The sequence below is a fragment of the Pocillopora damicornis genome, chromosome 3 (genome assembly GCF_964200805.1).
Source record: "Pocillopora damicornis chromosome 3, jaPocDami1.2, whole genome shotgun sequence".
Classification (NCBI taxonomy): domain Eukaryota; kingdom Metazoa; phylum Cnidaria; class Anthozoa; order Scleractinia; family Pocilloporidae; genus Pocillopora; species Pocillopora damicornis.
This window is the reverse complement of record NC_142672.1, coordinates 29061547-29082028: the sequence shown is the minus strand read 5'-3', so window position 1 is coordinate 29082028 and position 20482 is coordinate 29061547. Positions and strand designations below refer to the sequence as shown.

General features: G+C 39.9%; 1 protein-coding gene across 7 annotated transcripts in view; it reads right to left on the bottom strand.

The window, feature by feature from the left end:
- Nucleotides 1–20482, bottom strand: part of LOC113667904 (uncharacterized) — a 33067-nt gene that overhangs the window by 2522 nt on the left and 10063 nt on the right. For 2 of the 7 annotated variants that reach the window (XM_089199166.1, XM_089199165.1), the window contains 29 exons: nt 20316–20477; nt 19777–19920; nt 19197–19448; nt 18227–18337; nt 17883–18067; nt 17225–17321; nt 17021–17137; nt 16655–16810; nt 15959–16059; nt 15089–15271; nt 14505–14595; nt 13618–13953; nt 12587–12898; nt 12030–12350; nt 11413–11481; nt 11186–11280; nt 10638–10737; nt 10176–10226; nt 9494–9691; nt 9010–9198; nt 8696–8782; nt 8144–8509; nt 6337–6402; nt 5855–5932; nt 5080–5190; nt 4025–4087; nt 3261–3395; nt 1407–1565; nt 795–1020 (listed from right to left, as the gene is read on the bottom strand). In XM_089199166.1, coding sequence (XP_089055292.1) covers nt 795–1020; nt 1407–1565; nt 3261–3395; nt 4025–4087; nt 5080–5190; nt 5855–5932; nt 6337–6402; nt 8144–8509; nt 8696–8782; nt 9010–9198; nt 9494–9691; nt 10176–10226; nt 10638–10737; nt 11186–11280; nt 11413–11481; nt 12030–12350; nt 12587–12898; nt 13618–13953; nt 14505–14595; nt 15089–15271; nt 15959–16059; nt 16655–16810; nt 17021–17137; nt 17225–17321; nt 17883–18067; nt 18227–18337; nt 19197–19448; nt 19777–19920; nt 20316–20477 — 4561 coding nt within the window. The remainder of the gene's footprint in view (nt 1–794; nt 1021–1406; nt 1566–3260; nt 3396–4024; nt 4088–5079; nt 5191–5854; nt 5933–6336; nt 6403–8143; nt 8510–8695; nt 8783–9009; nt 9199–9493; nt 9692–10175; nt 10227–10637; nt 10738–11185; nt 11281–11412; nt 11482–12029; nt 12351–12586; nt 12899–13617; nt 13954–14504; nt 14596–15088; nt 15272–15958; nt 16060–16654; nt 16811–17020; nt 17138–17224; nt 17322–17882; nt 18068–18226; nt 18338–19196; nt 19449–19776; nt 19921–20315; nt 20478–20482) is intronic. The other 5 variants (XM_089199171.1, XM_089199170.1, XM_089199167.1 and 2 more) reach the window with 4 other exon arrangements.

Genomic DNA, 20482 nt, shown 5'->3' with positions numbered 1-20482 from the left:
ACGTTTATCACTCCTTCGCTACTAGCGCCGATTACTCTCGCGCTTCGTTTTAGAGACTGAACGCCTGGAACAAGCTAATTTACAAGGTGGGGTAGGATGGGGAGACACATGTCGAGCCAAGGGTTTGTTGTCGTGGATAGAGAGCCAGCTGCTTGAAATTTTAATGCTCTGTGACTGTGAATACACGAAAATCACACAAGTGAACTGGGGTTTAAAAAATGAATATAAAAACGATCTTCGAAGTAATGAACACTACTTGAGCTGTAGTGAAAATAAGGCCTAAAACAAATTCAGGCCCGTACGGGATTTGAACCCATGACCTCTGCGATATCGGTGCAGTGCTCTATCAACTCAGTTAACAAGCCAACTGGGGACTGGTCATTGTGATGTTTAGCAATAAACCCTGAAGTGATGAATCAGTGACCGTGAATGTACCAAAATCATACATGTGAATGAAATAAGTTGAATGCCCAGTGATAAAAAGATGTCAGTTTGCATAAAAGAGCATCCCAAGTAGCTGTAAAATATAACGCCCAAAGGTAACAAAATCGTATTCTCTTTCTTTCGTCAGGCAAGAAGTTTCCAAAATTATTAATGAAATTGGCTGGCAATGGCAGGTCATACATGGATTCAGTAAATAACCAATCTCGTCAAAAAGCTCAATCTGGCTGTATCGGGTTCAATTTCTCTCAGGGATGCAGACTTGTGACAACTGAATCAATCACCTTTCACTATCGAACATCTTGAACAATTATCTGTCTATGGTATTATGCAAACATGACCTGTAAACCTACCCATCATCTTTTGCGGCCTCCCTCAGACTTGTCACCGACCCAATTCCCGTTGCTGTTGTAGAGTTGGCTGCCTGCCGTACGGAGGCCTCGTAAGCAGGAGGAGCTGAGTACAGCTGAGCGTAACCAGGGTTCTCGATTCCTACTGGGGCTATTCCTCCTCCGTAAGGAGCAGCGAAAGGTACGAAATAGTCCCCGGAAGCTGTTTGACTGTATGGAGGAGGTGCAGCTGTAGAGAGAGACAAGACCAAAGCTTAGAAACACACTTGGAATATGGAATTTTGTCTCTGCTTAGGTATGTATGTTTGTCAACTTTTATTTTGGGGGTGCAAAACTTGAGCATCGGGCAGAAACTTAAAGGAGGAATACAACAATTAAGGAACTCAAGCTACATGAGAAGTAAGATCCAGGATTGGGAATTGAACACGGGCCGCCGCGGTCGGGACGTGCGCAAAAAATGAAAAAAAATTAATGAAAACGATAAATGCGTTTTGTCTCTCCGAGACATTTCTAACATGTCGGCGATACATCGCGCTCCTTTTGGTCACGTCAAAGTTTTAAATTGACAAACCGCGCTCTCAATCTTATATAAACCGGGCAAAATAGAACCTTTACCTGTAAAGTAAGCAGTGGGTTCCTGGGCAGGTAAGGCGAGTGCTGGAGTTTGGTTCTGATTGGCAGTTACTGCTTGTAAGGTTTCTCGTGTTCTCGGGGACGTCTGCATGCGGATTGATTCCCCATCGCCGTACGATTCGTTACAAAACCCGTGACGAACTTGAAATGAAAAGAAATGAAACAAAATCGTCATTTTTCTACCAGATGCATCGATAAAAAGTAAAAAAAGTTATTTTACAGATAGAATAAAAGAAACCAAGATCAGAGGGAAAAAACGAGTGAAGATTTATGGACAATTCGTGACCAAAACTGTTTTCTAAAGGCACGCCATATGGCTGCTAAAATCGCTAGAGACGACGCCTGCTCTCCCCAGAGCATATTAGTAGGATATTTGAACGCCATGTCCTAGATACTAATATTCGAAAAACCCACACTGGAAATTGGGGGTGGTTTGACAAGGAAAAAGGCACGTACATGAGGGAAAAAATCGTATTCTATCGAGATCAACCGCTCTAGGTTTTTTGGGCTCATTCTCTTTATTACGCATTCTAGTTATCGAGTTTAAATAGATCTTTCTTTGTTTAGGCGATAGAGATGGTTAAAAAATTTTAAGTAGCGAGAGCTCTTATTTCCCGCACGTGGAGTACACAACGATAAAACGTCTACGCACGTACTGAACGGGTGTAGTGCTTTAAGTCTCTTAAAACGAAGTAGTCTCACACAAGTTACTAACAACTACACAAGCCAGTGAGTCACGGTGTTTTAAAAGCGGAGAACCATTTTTGATAAAACTCAAAAGAGACCGGTAAATCAACAAGATACCCGTACTTAAATAAGCTTTGTGTTTGAGTCTCGAGTTTTCCGTTTCTCTTGTTTTGATTCCTTTTGCAGATTGCTAAGACAGCGGTTGTTACTCAATGTTTTCCTTTACAATTTTCCCCGAGAAATTGGCGCGTCGCCGGCCAAAATTGATCTCCTTGCGCGTTTCCGACTTTTGACCGCTGTTGGTATCAAATCTCGTTGCCAAAAAAAAAAAAAATTCAAGTCACTCTTGCTCGTATGATTCACTAGACATGAACGATTTAGGATATTTATATCGCCTTCAAATCCACAGAATAGTTAATACGCCAAGTTTTTCGATGGTCAGAGATCACGAAAACTGACCGCTGTTATATCCTCCTTCAACCTGAGAACGCGGACAAGGTTTCTGATAACTATTTCCAACTTTCAGAAGTTACCACGTTTTGAGCGGAAACGGTTGGTGAAGTGTTCTTTTGTGAAATAATAAGTGATCCAATCTGGAACTGTTCCATTTTCAAAGGTTTCTCTCAATAAACACGACCTTGGTTAGCTAATCAAAATAAAATGCACACCGGCCTCACAGAATGGCACTCACAGTATGGCACTCACAGTATGGCACTCACAGTATGGCACTCACAGTATGGCACTCACAGTATGGCACTCACAGTATGGCACTCACAGTATGGCACTCACAGTATGGCACTCACAGTATGGCACTCACAGTATGGCACTCACAGTATGGCACTCACAGTATGGCACTCACAGTATGGCACTCACAGTATGGCACTCACAGTATGGCACTCACAGTATGGCACTCATAGTATGGCACTCATAGTATGGCACTCATAGTATGGCACTCATAGTATGGCACTCATAGTATGGCACTCATAGTATGGCACTCATAGTATGGCACTCATAGTATGGCACTCATAGTATGGCACTCATAGTATGGCACTCATAGTATGGCACTCATAGTATGGCACTCATAGTATGGCACTCATAGTATGGCACTCATAGTATGGCACTCACAGTACACACTTGTTCTCTCCTTACCTCCTTGATTTTGTCTCTTCTTCTTTTTTAAACGAACCAGTATCAGTATGATAATAATCACCCCTAAGATCACCAGCAAAACGGGAACAACGATGGAAGCAATGGTGCCGCCACTCATGGCATCCTGGCGAGAGTCTAAAACAAAGGGATAGAATTAAGAATTTCTGGATTGACGGAAATGATAAATCATGTTCATGTACAAAAAGTAGATTCCCATTGGTGCGAAATATATCTATGTCATTCACCAGCCTAGGTCGGTCCGTATTGGGTAAAACTGTGCCGAGGTCTTGAGTTTTTAATCAGCTTGATTTGCTTAAAAACAATAACGAAGCTAAGGATGTACTCGGCGACTTTCCAAAGCGTTACCGTGCCCGTGGGCAGAGAGAGGAAACTCTGGATCTCACTAAGAACCAATCAGGTTGCAGGATTCGCTACCGTGCCCTTGAGGAAAAGATAATATGCACTTATTACTGGCGGAAATTTTCTCTGTTGAGAAACCTTCGTTCCAAGAAGATGAGGATCAGATTGCATTCAAGGCTAATGTACACCTTTTTTGTGCCAAAGGGAAGCTGCTACGGGCGAATTAAGAAAAAATAAAGGTGGTACCGAAAATAAACAGAATAACATGTAACAAAAGTTAATACTCAAATATTCCGTTTTACTATGATTGCTTTTACATGCGTTTGAGGAAAGACCTGGTGTAATTGAGCTTCCGCATGAAATGTCGCAAATGTCAATTAAAAAGGAAAAAAACAACTAACAACCTTTTTGCTTCTCTAGAGTGTTCTCTTCACGTGTCGCAGGCGGCTCTGTTTCAGTTAGAGGAACTAAGGAACAGAAAAACAAACAAGACTTCAGATAGCTGAGCTTCAAAATGCCACAAAGGCTCAAAGTATTAAGAAGCACTTGTAGTCATTTTTAGTCGCAGGGCACAAGAACAAATGCAGAATGGGGCATAGTCTTTCTCCCAGCTCCCCATTCCCTGCGTTCTCGTTCGTCAAATCCTCAGCGGCTCTTGTTTCGTTCGTACTCTAGAAAAGTGTGAGAAAAGAAGATCTCTGAACAGACTAAGGGTTTTGAAACGAGTTTTCGTATGGGTGTAAGTATTTTAATGGAAATTCTTTGTTTCACGTCTTAGATAGAAGGAAGCGTGTTTTGTACGCTGAAGAAGTTGTGCAACTGTAAAATAATACAACCAAAAAACTGAGGCATATTCAGATTTTCAAATACCTACAGGCTTAGTAAAATTAAAATTAATTGGCCCACATTCAGACTAGCAGAAATCACTACGATAGCAAAACAACGCTAAAAACGTAGTTAACAAAAAGAAGAGCACGGTACAAGCAACAAACAGAAGCGGGACAACGCGCACTACATAGTAATAGATGGAGGAGGTTCTTGCCTGGTTAAACATTTAATTAATATAAGACTGCTTCAGTAAGTAAGTTTGAGTCAATCGGATGTCAATCGGAACGTTTCCCAACACACGTTGTCTTATGTTTAGGTGATTTATGGATTATCTCCTTTTCTGACAAGGTTTTCATTAAAAAAAATTATAATCGGAAAAAAAATACGGAAAAAAAATACGGAAAAATCTTGAAAAAGCCGTATTCATTATTATGCAAATCAACCGGGTCAGCCAGTTCCAACCTAAGCTAAACGCCCAACATTTGTGATTCAACAAATTTTACGCAAACTAACCAAAGAGTCAGGTAAAAATTGGCTCGTGTGCACCAAGATTTTAGACTTGTTTTAGACATATCTTACTAATGATATCAGAGTAGAAAACTATGAAGCAAAAGGTAATCATTAACATTACCTTTAGCGGATGTTGGTTTGAGGTTAATCAATGTAGATGACGTCAGAATGGTGGAGGTTGGCAAGACGTTGTTGAATGTTGTCATGGTTTTGTCTGTCTGATGAATCGTTCCTGTTCGTAACGTTAAGCAATTGATGCGAAACAAAGCAAACAAATTGTTTTATAGTTAAGACCGATGCTTTCATATTTATCAATTTTTTTAGTATAATTGCTAAGATGGTTTAAGAAATGCTTGCTCTCTGATTGGTCGAGACTTGGTGGTAGGTATCGACCGATCTCTTTGCGCGAGGTGGCTATAATACTGAAGCAGTAATTTTAAATATGATCACTACACGATGTTTTGGTGTTATTGGAGAAACAATTCAAGAAAATGTAGTTATGGTTATCATCTGAGCAATTATACAGAAAGAATTATATCCTCAAAATAAAAGAACACTGTCACCGTTGTGATCAACATAATTTTGTTATCATTTTTCTTTTAATAATTTTTTAAATAATATGCGGATAACGTTACATGGAGCCTTATATGATGTAATAATTAACAGCCCGATACGGGGATTTACTTTTACTGCCACCCTCATCTCAAATTGACTTTAAAGACACACATTTAAAGCGTTTCCTTGTTATCCTAACAATCAGTTTTAAAGATTGACCATACATCCATCGAGTCTCTAACAATTGGGGCTAAATCGATGTTAATTATGACTAATCAAAGTGACACTCAGTTTTTTTTTCGCTTTATCATTTGATTATTTGGTCAATTAAAATGTTATACCTCTGTCAGTAGAGTTCGTCGTCTGGACTGTAGATGTTAAAACTATCGGTGTGTTTGAGGACGGCTGGATTAATATGGCTGTACGTAGATATTACGGCAAGATTGTAAGTAAAAATTAGCGGAAGGCAAGATTCACTTCCGACAGATACTGTTTAAGAAGCCTTCAGCTTACGAATATGTTTTGTCACGAGAGTTCATTTAACAAAACTGGTTAAGAATTAATTACCAATAATTTGTTTAATGTTATGGTTAGTTGGGTAATGTAAGGAGAGGGGAGGACAGGTAGATTAAATTTCCATAACGAGATCTTCCTAGGAATCCTGTGAACGAACGAATTTTGTTCGCGTTTACAAAAGCAAATGGACACGTGTAAACGAAACCTGAATTTTCTCCGTCTACATTGGCTGCGCCTACTACTTCTGGGTGTGATTCCCCATCATGCACGGCGAAAAGCATGCAGAAAAAAGGGACATTTTTTTTACCTGTCGAGGTCGTCTGGCTGGTCGTTGGCGGCATGTGCGTAGTCACGCTCTCATCACTAATATTAACTAAACGTGAACAAATGTGTTAAAAACGGGAAACTTAATCAAATCTTGCAAAACAGGACCATGTATTTTTCGGCTAATGATGAAATAAAATGAAGTGGTGCAAGCAAGAGGACTGAACTACACAGAGACAGTATCTTCACAAGTTAGGAAGGTTGAGAGATTACGCGTAGAAACCTATGTTTAGCTAACGCATTCAATTAGTCTGCAATTAGCTCCTGTATGCACAGCTTTAACATTTCATGAAAACTGCATCTAGTGTAAGAAGTCGAAGCGTGCTGGAAAACCTCATGAGGAAAACTTAGGTGAAAATTTCATGTTTTCTAAAACTCATTTCTCACAGAATCTCATCGCGTACCTAATAACACTCTGCAAAAACGTTAACAAGGACTTGTATTTTTTAAGTTTTTAATTCGTTTTTCGGATTTTCTTTCCTACGACTTTTACCAATATTTTTTGACTTGATGCACCAGAAACGCATTTGCTAACTTGTGTCGAAAGATGGTTGAGATAAAAACAGCACAGAGTTTAGGAGCTTCGACGAATCTGGCGGTGAGATCAACGATGCGAGGTTAGCATGTAAAGGGAATTTTAAGGCACTAGCTGACTTTCTGACATTTCACATCGCAGACAAGTGATGAAAATGGATGTCGCTATGAGTCTAATATTTACAAGTATAACTACCTAGGTTGTTCATGTCATTCACAGCAGACAATTTTAAGAGAGGTCTCTAGGAAATTATCTCACCGCAATTTCAGTGAAGATTTTAATCAAGAATCTAGTTTATTTGATGATGATCAAATGAGCAAGGGAACAGAAAAACGTATATCAGCACACATAGATACAGAATCTTGTGCTGGATATTTCAAAATTACCATACTATGCCTTTGCAAAATTAACCACTCTATATCAAACGAGAACTCTTGAGAAACATTACCCAGCTCAACCAAGTGTGAAACAGAAGTTTTAAGTATATATGCTCAGAATCGTTTATCTTTTGATATAGCTATTTGTTAGTGTTAACAGGAGTATGGTTTAATTTTTGTTTGAAATTTTATTATTAATTTGAATTTGAATAAAACCTTAACAACAACAACAAAAGCCAACCAGTGTCAAATTATCCGAGTGCATGTGCGTGACGCTATTGTCTTGAGCAAATGTTAACTGTGAGCATTTCATTGCAAGACACATGCAAGACCAGCAGTGCGGAATTACGGACAAAGCCTAGAGTTGTCGGCGTGGCCGTGCAGGTTTTTATCGGAAACAATACAAATTATAATCCTATACAAGCGACAATTACGACAAGAATACATACAGAACATGACACAAAGTGACACAAAAGCACAAAGATCGCGCAAAGTTTACACAGACGCAAAAGTATCCTCTGCCGTTGCTATTTCATGTATTGGCAAAGCTAAGGCTAGGAATAAGCGTGACGTGACCCGTTCAAAGCCGAGCTTTTCACGATTGTTGTAGCAGGAAGCGATTATGCCGGGAGGATTGCTACCTCACCTTGCCAGCGCGCACGCACTCGTTATTGGCGCGTCTACACGAGCGTGTGTTTAGCGAGTGTTAAGTATCTCTGTGCGTGAGGACACAACACAATGATTACACCAGGACTCGAACCAGGTCCTCACGGTCCAGAGATCGGTTGTAATCCCCTTAACCACCGTGTTCCTCACTATATCAAGTACGCTAAAGAAAAACAGCTAAATTTTCCAACCACGAAAAAAATTCCACCAACCTCTTTCATAGCGGAGATAAAATCCTTTTCCAGTGTTCGCTGAGTCAGTCACGAACAACAAACGTACTAAGGATCCTTTTGACAAAAATGACCAAGGCGCCGAGAAATCGCTAGAACTCTTCTCTGACGTTTCGTCCTCCACGCGCAGTTCGTCGCCCAGTCCACCTGCATGAGCTTCATGATCGACGTCCTCATCCCTTACTGTCAAGTGTATTCGGTAACCAGGGGCAACTCGTATGAACCAGCGGCAGAGCAGATTGTTGTCATAATTTGAGGGATAGTTTGGACTTTGAACAAACCCACTGCTGTGATACTTGTCCAAGTACCCAAATGTTGTGTTCACAGGGTGTGATATACCGTTACATCCTTTAAGAAAATAGGTTCCATTGTGAGTAGACAGCATTATTTATCACTGCTATGAAGATGCGCAGTAGAAAAGCCATCATAAATGAATCAAAAACCAAATTAAGTATACTTAACAAATAGACTAATATTTTTTCTTTAATAGAATATAGAAATATTTGAGGACAACACTGTAAGGAAACTACCTACCTCCCTCCACCATTTGATAAAGTGGTAGTTGTGAGGGCGGAATAGTTGTGCTCATCGATGAGGTCGTTGGACTAACTGTGGGTCCACCTGTAACAAAAACTTAACGTTAGACACTAGCATATGCGGGCGGAACGCGGAGGCCTGACAACTAACGCACAGAATCTATATAAGCCCCTTGCTTATGTGCGCTAGGGCGCTCTAGGTGCATCAAGAACGATTTGACATGACTATTTAGTTCTTACGTTTTATAGAGATACACCGCTTCTATCGGTTTAAGTACACTAAGAAGTTGTAGGATACACGAGCTAACTTACCAACAGCTTCGTATGTAAGGTTAAAACCTTTATAGTGTACAGAGTAATCAGCGTTAAATTTAATCCACATCACATTGCCTGAGGCAGTTACTGAATGGGTAACATTTCCGCTGAATCCCCCTGCCGGGGTAAGGAGCTCTGAATAGTCTTTGTCGCCGTCCCTTATTTCAACACTGTCGTAATTTTGTTCTAAAAAAAGGAAAAATAAAATCCATCGATTAAAAAATGAAAGTGGTACGCTAATTCAATCGACACATACACAGTATAAGAGTGCGAATTCATTGTACTTCATTTCAACGCTTTCCGAAGAACTATTGGCAATATCGAATTTTTATTTCTCGTTTTTCCTGATATTTTTCCTTTGATAAAACTTTATTGCGAGTAAATTTTGTTCGAGGAATTTCTTTTGATCAACACAGTGGCAGAACTTTTGATAGAAACAAGTGTTCTTAAAAACCATTTTTTTTTCAGCATATGAACTCACCTGTCTGAAAATATTTAAAAGTGACCTTTGCTTGTGTGCCAGGCTGTAAGTTTAGAACCCAGATGCAAACAGTATTATGGTAGTATTTGTTCGGGAAGGCTGGCGATGATATCCAACCCTTGCTATGATCTCCAGCGTAGAACTTATCAGGAATTTGATATCGCCATTGTAAAAATGAAAATATACGTCTTGTACAGCCTAAAAGATCAATATGCTACTCTTCAACATTTTCATCATTTTCAAAGGATCTTTTTGAAGGTAGACAACTATGTCTGAGTAGACAGTCAGTGAGTAAACAACCCTGGCGACTTTCAAAGAGTCAGGTTCACGGTAACCTGGTTAGTTCGCTCATCAGTATGTCCTTCAGAGAGTCCGTCAATTCGCCAGTCGGTCGGTCGGTCGGTCGGTCGGTCGGTCGGTCGGTCGGTCGGTCGGTCGGTCGGTCAGATAATCAGACTATCAAGTTAAGATAAAAGCCAACTAACAGTGACAGCGAAGCGAAAAAAAAAATGAAAGTGGTACGCAAATAAAAAATAAAAATAAAAAATGGCTCAAGACAAAACCATCGAATGCAATAAGCAATTTTACAAGATGAGAATATAAAGGCAAAAGTTTCAAAGAAGGCATTCGAAGATAGAGAACAAATCAAACGCTTGAATAATGAAAACAAAACGATAATTACTCTGTGTGACAGGGCTGTAACCTGGAATTTGGGTTGGTACTATCGCTGGATCTAGAAGGAAAAAAAATTTCATCAAAAGTTCGGAAGATAAAAAAAACAATTAAAAAATACTAATAACAGTAATAAGCAGTAGCATCATCATCATAAGAACAAAAATGCATGGTGATTATTTAATTACCTTAACGATTCTCAAATCACGGCCAAGTTGATTTTTATTTCCACTGAGACGCACACCCGCTTATTCGATCGTCTCAGTACTGCTAGTAGCCTTAAAAGATATCTTGAAATCTTAAGTATTATTTTTCATACCTCACTGCACGATACGTTTGATTGGAAAGCCCCTTTCTCAAAAACAATCCTTTCCGACGATCTCACTAACGTGTAATTTATACGACGTAGTTTTCAAAGGCTGGAGGTATTTAACTTCAGCATCAATCAACCCACTGACAAACGTCTTTTTACCTGTATGATAAACAGATAGTGCCCAGGTCCCTCCACAGACTTTACTGGGGTCACCAAGACATGGCAATTGGCATGAAGTAGCATTACCGTATCTGTCAAACTGCAAACACAAATTTTTTTCAAGTTTACCAGAAATATATACCTTAAAATCTCGCTTTTTTCCAACAACTACCGCAAATTTCGGAAATTTTTATTTTTATTTTTCCATTTTTTGCATTTGATTTTTCAGTGGCTTTCTGCATCAGTAACAAAGAAAAATATTTATGAGGATTACTTTGCATGTCATCTTGCAACCTTCAATTGGGTTTAAAAAGTCATCCAGGACTTCTTTGTTTCGTTTCACTAACAAACTCTCGCCAAAGCGTCAACCTTTCAGATGCTAAAATGACGTCTATCGTGATTTAATTCCACGCATTTTACCGCGAGTTCAGTTTGCTTTTTTTATTTTGAGTCGTCACTGGTTCATTGTAATATTTTTCTTTGCCCTCATTGGATGGGTTTTACGACACGCGATTGAAACTAACTCCACGGGAATGTAAACTACTCACGTGATTTCCACAGTAGCATTCATTAGCCCACTCTAATCCTGCGTACATGAAGCCCTTGCTTTGACAACGACGTATGCACTTCACCGGAGTCATATCTTGGTTGGGAAAAAGGTCAATTAGAAAAGCATAAAATTTCCAAGAAAAACCCAGAAAATGGGGCGTACAATTTAAAGAAAAAACATTTCACCGGTACCGAACTTATCTACATGAGTTTTATCTAGGTTTACCTGAAGATGTAAGTACATGGCTCATAACATGATTCTGTGTATCTTTGTAGCAACCAATATAGGCTTCGTCTGAAAATGAAACAAATATTCCCTGTCATCAACATGTAAGAAAATTAGGCTAGGTGGAGGTATGCATTAGAAATGATACATGTAAAAACATTTTTTGCAATATGTCGCCCAAGATTTACACTACAGTAAACATATAAATACCGATTCACTTTTTGAATAAAACGCGGTTTAAGTGTGTGACTTCCATTAAACTTTCTGTTTGCACTTATTGTAAACCACGTATTTAAGGTGACTCATCAGACAACACAGACTCTTGAGAGCAGATCAACACATCGCCTTCACTCTGAGAAAATTATGCAGAGAAGCCTCGAAAGCAGCTAGTTGTCCACTCTTTACACGAATGATAACTTGCCGCCCAAATCTACCCATCTGCATTTAACATTTTTCAAAAATCTTATTAGGTGGATTTGGCTGAAAAATACCACGTGACAACTGACTCCATGTGGAGTTTTCCATTTGACTGAGGGGAATACACTCTTTGGGCGTTTCATCTCGTGGGTTTCTTTTATTTTACAAAAAAAGGCCGCTACACAAATCGTTAAACACACCTGAGCATATAACACCAACATCTTCTGAGTGCCTACAAGAAGTGACTCCCCATCCCGAATTACCACACTTGACGAGAGCGCTCTCGTTTCCACGACAGTTGACCCTGTCCAGCCACACCCGTCCAATACCGGGACCAAAACTCTGATAAACCTTCCTCACGCTTGTGAAACCAAGCTCATAGCAGACGACTCGCGAATTTGCTTCTGTCCAGGCGTCATCACAAACTGTGCCCCATTCTCCTCCGTGAAACACTTCCACACGACCCTCCCTCTCGGAGCTGCCGCCTCGGAGTCGGATATTTCCTTCCGCTGTTCCTCTCTCTATAATAAACAAAACTGACAAGTCAGACAAAAATGGTTTGTGTTTAGTCAAAGAAAACTGTTTTTTACCGCCTCTATAGTAAGTTTCAGTAAAGGGAACCTGAAAAAATACTGAACGGTTATCCGCGATCCAGGAGAGTAAAAGACATTGTACCCTGCTCCATGCCGCAAAAACCCCGATTAGCACCCGGCAGCTAAGCTTGTGTGAGGTGATTTTTTTTTCTCCAGTGACTTACCAGAACAAATCACGCCAGCAAACCCATAGTTACAATTTCCCTCGTTCCAACCATTATTGGCACAGTCTCCCAAAGTATCTTCATTTCCTCGACATTGCACTTTTTTCAGTGAGCGAGTGACGCTTCTCACGGGTTCAGAAGTGATGCTTTCGGCCCCAGGAAAACCGAGCTGTCTACACGCCACAAAGGCATCATGGATATCCCAGCCATCGTAGCAAATCGGTTCCCATGAGCCACCGCGATATATTTCTACTCGTCCACTGTTGGTAGTGTTACTGTCCTGTAGCCTTAATGATTTTGTACTACCGCTATCTAGATGTTGCAATGAGAAGAACAAGAGAAACAATTACATAGATACTATAAGCTTGAACGAAGCAATTGCTGAACTGTTCATCCGTTTCATTGTAACTAAGTAACTAAGAATTTTCAATTTTCTTCCTTGATAAGCTAATTTGCGTGCTCTCGTTCGAATTTTCGCGCGTCTCCGTTTGGTCTGTTCAAAAATTCAATCGAAAAATTGAGGTTTCAAACGAAATACCGGCAAATTTTCGGAGAATACTAGACAAATTTTCATGAAATTCGTTCGCATTCTTCCAGCGCAACACGGTTTATACAGGCAACCATTTAACCCTTTAACTCCCATGAGTGACCAAGACAGATTTTTCCTTAAAATATTAATGCAATATCAACCAGATAAGTGATGAGAATAAAGAAAAATATCAATTTGGGATAATTAGTTGTTCCGATACTAAATTATCTGAACTAACATCATAAAATTGTAAGGTTGACAGTAAGGAGAAGTATAAATTTGATCTAGGAGTTAAAGGGTTAAACCAACTCTAAAGCTGAACGAGGCTAGTCTGTCTGAATATCGCAGATAAATAAATACGACAAGTAATCGATCGGCTTCCGGTCTAGAACTTCCTACGTTGTCCGAAAAAAAAAGAAAGGCTTATAGGGAAGGGAGGGTAAGGTGTAGTAGTGAGGGAGCGTTAAACTTGCTTATTATCGTTTTCTCTGGCCTATGGTACCTTTATCGCAGATGACACCAGCATCTTGAGAGTGAGTACAATCGTGACTCCCCCAACCGTTGTGAGCACACCGTCCGAGGCTTGTCTCGTTCCCAAAACAAGCGAGATCATCCAACCAAATAATACCCCTTCCTTCGCCAAAATGCGAACCTGCACGGATGTATTTAGCTCCTCCGTACCCCAGTTGTTTGCAAACGACTTCGGCATCATCGTGGCCCCAGCCATCATCACAGATTGTGCCCCAGGTACCTACACGGTATATCTCTACGCGTCCCTCGAACGAGCCAGCTTTTCCATCCGTTAGACGGACGTCATAATTCTTGTATAGGTGTACGACTAAAGTAAAAGAAAGATAAAAATGATACGTACTCATCGTTCTTCGATTCCGCACAAGAGATTCAGTGTTCTTCTTTACATCCTTGTGTAGTATGCTTTAATATCATTTAGAGTTGCTCCAGTAGCGATATTGGTGGTCGACCTTCTCCCAAGAAACCAGGATCAAAGTCAGTACATAAGCAACTACGAACCTACCCCTCCCCTAACACAACATTAACCCTTACTTGTTCTCAGTTAATTGTTGCTGGGTTAGGAAGGGGTAGGTGAGCAGTTGCTGAGACATTGATATTGATCCAGAGACTTTTAGCATTTATCGCTTTGCTTTAAGCGCTTTAAAGAATGATCTTCAATAAGAGGCCTGCGGTTACTGTTAAAAATTAGTGATGAACCATCGAGAGCCTTGACATAGTCGCAAAAGATAAATTGGCAGACAATGCACTGATTTGTACTTCCTTCAAAACAAAACCCTCTTGCTTGAAAGAGACCCATACGTTATGGAATTACAACCAGGTGATGAGTGATCGATCGAGTGCTCACAGACTGTTCCTTACCTTCGGACGGGTAGCACTGGGGCGAGAAGGATATATCATCAATAGAAATATCACCATGGAATGTGGAGCCTCTCTCAGCTTCAATGATAACCTGAAGTTTAAATGTGTGTTAGTTGACTTTATAAGGTGTGGAAAATTCCAAGGTATACACATCCAAGACACAACTCACGCTACCTACGAAAATAAAATCTAACATTTGTTATAAACTCGACACTCTTTTACTGATCGAATAATTTTAATGCCTAATTGAAGCGATAAAGAAAATGGTTACATCTGACGAATGAACTACACGAGTTGAAAAATCAACTTGATGGTGATTTCATAACGGTGCAAAACCGGTAAATTAAGTTAAAATTAATAACATCCTATTCGTGACGCGATCCTACAACATCCCCATATTTACTAGCCTTTTTTTTTGTGCGTGCATTCAAACGACTGTTTTGTTATGTTTTTCTTTGGCATTTGTTCGCTTTGTTTTTTTGTGAACTGCTGATGTTGGTGTTTTTGTATTATCTTTTTCATTTTTGATAAAATCAACGAACAGAAACAAAAAACACAACAACGACCTGTGCCCTAGGCCTCACCTGAGATACTGTCCAGTTTGTATTTATGTTGACGTCTGCACGGAGCCACTGGTTTCCTTGGTTACCAGATTTTTGCCACAAGGGAGATGTTTCATCACCAGTGATTGTGTTCCTCAAAATGACTCTCAGTGTTCCCACGGTTCTAAATCCCCACAATCCTCTCATGTGATAATAAAAGCGAAGCTGAAAAAAACAAAGTAAATAAAATGATCTATTTCACGAATGAAGACTACAATCAGGTGTCATATCAGAAACAATAGATTAAACAACAAGTTACGACGCCTTTTTCTCTTAGCTCCGCCTTGACAAGTTATTAAGCTAAGGCACTATCCCCTTTAGAGAAGAGCGCATGTGATCTTCGACCAATGAGAGCCTTCATATTTATGCTGGTAATATTAGAGATTCTACTATATTTTAGCCTTTGCAAGTAAAAGTGGCGAGAATATTAGGCATTCTGCCCAATGCAAATGTCCGATATTTTTTGAGAAAGATAAAATTATGAACGTTTTTTCGTCTTGTCACAAGCGAGAAATCCTCAAAAAAAAAATTAAATCCATTCTTTGTCCTGAGGTGGTAGCAAATGTCTAAAATATTTCTTTTTGCCCGGTTGTAATTGAATGGTCTACTTGAGGTAATCAAACCTATGCGAGTTAGTTTACCCAGTCTAGACATTGCGCTTTCGACCTTCAAATCCTAGATTGTATTCAAAACCGCGAGACGATCATATACATAAGCATTTCACAAAACTGTGCGAAGCCCTTACACGATTTACTTGTCAGCACCTTCGGAGGTCAAATCTCCTAACAAGTCATAATCTTAAGCATGAGACGCAATCACTACATGCAAAGAAATTCGACCAATAATACTTACCGTGCATCCGGCCACATTCTGCCACATAAACTGCGGACTGATAACCCTTGCTATGTGCCCTGGCGCTCGAGGACTCGATGCTTCTATGTATAGGTAATGACCTAAAGAATGAAGAAATTTAAACGCTCTTCTAAGAGATTTAAATTGCATCGGTAAAAATTCCGTTCCACTTTCTATTCCGTTTTCTTGAGAAAGAACTACGACATGTCCTTCCTGTATATATATATATATATATATATATATATATAACTAACTGCAGACAGTACTGTTTCGGCCTTCTGGGCCTCATCAGAGCAGTGCTGATGCTAGGATGGAGGTAAGGCTATATATATATATATATACATATATATATATATACATGTTTTTTTTTTACTTTTTGTTATCGTTGCTTGTTTGTTTATTTCCTTCTTTGTTGTTTTTGATTCACAAACACACCGGAAGTTAGCATATAAAAATGTTTACACTTACAGTTCGTGAATAAAAAAATCGGGGAAAACCACAGATAGCGACCGAAAAACGAATAGGAGATAAGCGTGAGCGAAAACATGATTTCATCGTAAAACATCTTCCCGTAAGTTAGAAGGGAAGGGTAGAGGGACATATGAACATCCCCCCCCCCACCATCCCTCTTTTATACGCTTTTCGATTATCTTCAGTTTCTCCGTTGCTGCTTGTCATTCGATAACCGTCACTTACCAGCCCCTCGGTAGCCCTTAGTGTGGTCGTAAGAGGGTCCAGTGTCAAAGCTTGCTGTGCTTCCCGTGTGTCTCTCCCAGTCAAAATCATCATCTGTTAAGTTTTGCCAGTGACACATGTCGACCTCAAAGTCACACCGGCCGGGTGTTTGAAGACCTGAAAAGCCAAAGGTTTCAAAGTAAAACCTTATAGGCACATCTCACTTCTTGTTCGCGTTCAAACTCATTTGAAACTGGCCTCGAGTTGCAGAGGTTATATTCGTCTGTTTAGTGTTAAAATTGTAATATTCAGTTACATGTAAATTAAAATTTTTACAAGTATTTAGCACGCGCTGGTCAAAGATGGCCGCTCAATTGAATAACGTACCGCAGTTTAACTCGTCCGAGCCGTCATAACAGTCATCGGTAAAGTCACACTGTTTGGACAAAGGAATACATTCGCCACTTCCACACTGTAAGGTTCCATCCTTGCAGGTGACGTTTTCTGAAATGCGAGAAAAGACGTCAAAAAACTGATTCATAAGACAACAACTATCTTTCTAAAAGAAAGACAAGAATTATTTCGCAGTACCGTGGGGCGCAGCTCGGCATTCCGGTGTGAACGAGATATCATCAATCGTTATGTCCCCGTGCGGACTGAATCCACTATGCTCGCCTTCAAATATAACCTTTACAAGGAGACAATGAGTTAAAAAGTGACGCAGCGCTAAGAAGAGGTAAGTTGTGCTAGAGTCTCTGCGCAAATTGTGATCTGTAATAAAGGTTATGACAGGCACTTTTTTAATTGCAGTGCTCTTAACCCTTTACACCCTAACATCGGTATGCATATTCTTCCTACTGTTCTCTATACATTTCCTAAGACGCTGATAAGGAGAATTAGTTTAACAATCAAGAGCTTCTTCAGTTGGCGATCATTTCCTTCATTCTCATGACCTTAATGTTTGATTCAGGGGTGATATTGTGAGGAGAAATTAGATGCTGGTCACTCTTAATGCATATCATGCCCGCCAGGTCTAAGTTCTCTAATCGTGTGTGTGGATTCCTTCTCTTTCCCCCATAAGAAAAGCTGAAAAAGATGAGGCCAACAGCCTTACAGTCTTTTCTTACAGTCTTTTCCAGGCTCTTTTCGACCCTACACCAACTGATAAACAGTCTGAGAGATAGCAACGAAATAGTTATGATCAATTTCGATAGAGGAATTCTCAATAAATGCTGGTATAAGAACTCACATAAAACGAGGATGACATGTTAAACAAAGGCACTTCAGCGCGGCCCCAATCGTTAAGTTGCGAAGAAGACTTCGTCCACAGCGTCCTCTGAGAGTATCGGTCAGCGGCTAGCACACGGAGAGTACCAATCCCATATCCAAACAAATGATAGTAAAAGCGAAGCTTGCAAAGACCATTGTTATCGCCTGTGAAGTCAATAAAATGTGAAAACAAGAATTTATCAACTTGAACAACTGCACTACTTGGTAAATCATTTACAAAGATAGAAATGTGGAAATACAGGATATTTTAATGGTAGACAAAAGGCATCTAAACACTGAATGATTTGGCAATTATTCTTCAACCTCGAAAACGCGGAGTGACGAGCATTCTGGCTTTTTCACCACCCTGTCGACCAGACACCTCCATGTATAAATAATATCCATTGGCATTGCCGTTATGATCAGCTGATGGACCTGAAATTTAAACAAAAGTAACCTTGACATATGTTCTTTATTGTTGACGTTAAAAATTCAGCCAGCAAGAAATAACTTTAAGAAAGAATTGCAAATATAGATATAAATATACAAATATAGGTTTTCAAACAACGGAACTGCGAAATAATCCCGGCTATGGTTTATTCCCAGCAAATTTGTTGTAAACGGTAGGGGTTTCCTCCAAAGCTGGTTACCGGCGGTCTACCGCCGCCGATATTATCTGTTACCGCCGTCTGTTTCGCCTGGCTGCGAGCAGGCTTTCGTGTGTGTGTTGCACCTTAGGGTCCCTTTTGTAGCACATCCCTCTGTCACACCATCAGCAGCCGCTTAGGGAAAAAGTTATTATACCCCAGACAAGTACACAATACACAAGCACCGTGTGGGTAATCAACAGCTACAATAGTAAATGTCGTCCGTAACAACCTTTTCTTTGGGCATCTCACTGAAGTTTCACACCAGGGAACTTTGCTTATAATTCTAGATCTACCTTGCTAAAGAAAATCTTAAGGTGAAACGCGAAAAGGAAATTTGATTTGTCAACGGTATAAAGTTATCGACAGAAAACTTGCCGGTGGCGTGAGAACTTCTCAATGGAAGAATTTCAAACTTGCCAATGGATAACTTGACGAGGGAAACATGACACACAGACCTTGCTTGTTGCTATGTTACTGAAATATTCCTACAGCCTGCAGAAAAGGCAACTTTCAAGGCGAGCAGGGCACACAAGAGGAAAAAGCTAGCACAGCGCAAAAGGCCATTTCCACGCGAGACGAGGAGCGCGCAAAAAAAAGACGCCTAGCCGCACATTTTTTTCACGCTATCTGTCATCTCAAGTTACCTGTGTAGATGGATGGTGTATTGCCTTTGTGCCGTGTCCAGTTCATTTGGTCGTTTTTAGCCTGAAGCCAGCCGCAGATGTTTGTGTCGTTGAAATCACAACGCGTGTAATTTTGGCAGTTAATTTCATCAGAGCCATCCCAGCAGTCATTAGTAAAGTCGCATAGTTGAGTCCGAGAAATACACGCTTTGTTACCGCTGCCATCCACCGGACAATGGAAATGGGTTTTTAAGGGACATACAGGAAGGATACCTGGAAAAAGCAAATACATATTCAAAAATATATACATAAAAAAAACCCAGCAAATCTCCTCATGAATAAAGAATTAACCACGGAAAGAAAATTCGCATTAAAATGTTTAAATAAATTTTCATTGCTTTTGCACATTAACTGCGGCGGATTTAAGGCCAATTTCATTTTGAAGATGGACATTTAGGATATATATGGACTGAGATGAGTGGAGAAAAACTGAACATCACAGCGGAACAATACAATTCTGAAAATACAGTCATCTAAAATTCATCCGCCGACTTAATAAGCCAAGATAGATAAAGACCACTAAATGAAGTACCGCTCTTACTTGCACATTGAACTGTAACTGTGTTGTTACTAGGACAAGTTACGTTCTTAGAACTCTCTCTAAGAGAACAATCTTTGATTGAAGTCTCATCGCCTTTACAACTAACGTTGGAGAGTCCAGCGAACATGCCGATCAGCGGTGTACCTAAAAGGATTAACAAAAGACATAAGCGAGAGTCTGCCCAACAAATAAAATCAGTATCGACGACGAAAAACCCACACCTAACTTATTATAGTGAAATCTTGATTATCCGGATTTTTCGATTATTCAGACTTGTTTCTCTAGACCTTAATATCAATTAACCTCACTGTCTGCGACACACACTACTGTTAAAACACTGTAGAATCTAGTAATGATCCTAATTCACTCGCTTCACCTACATACTGAATAATTAGTTAACATTGTAAGGAGGAATAAATTACTGGTTACTCCCTGAAGTTAAAGTTTAGGTCTACTTTGAGTGGCTGAACACTTAACCAAATGTAACTCACAAAAATTTTATCATTAAGAGCTTATGTATCAACAAAAACAGAGATTACCTTCTGTTGATGCGTTTTCGAACCCCAGTTCTCTGCAAGCAACGAAGGACTCTGATTGGCTCCAACCGTCACTGCAAACTGGTTGCCATAGGTCTTGGTGATATACCTCTACCGCGCCCTCATTGAATGTTGAACCATTAACGAGACGCACATAGGACGGCGCTAGG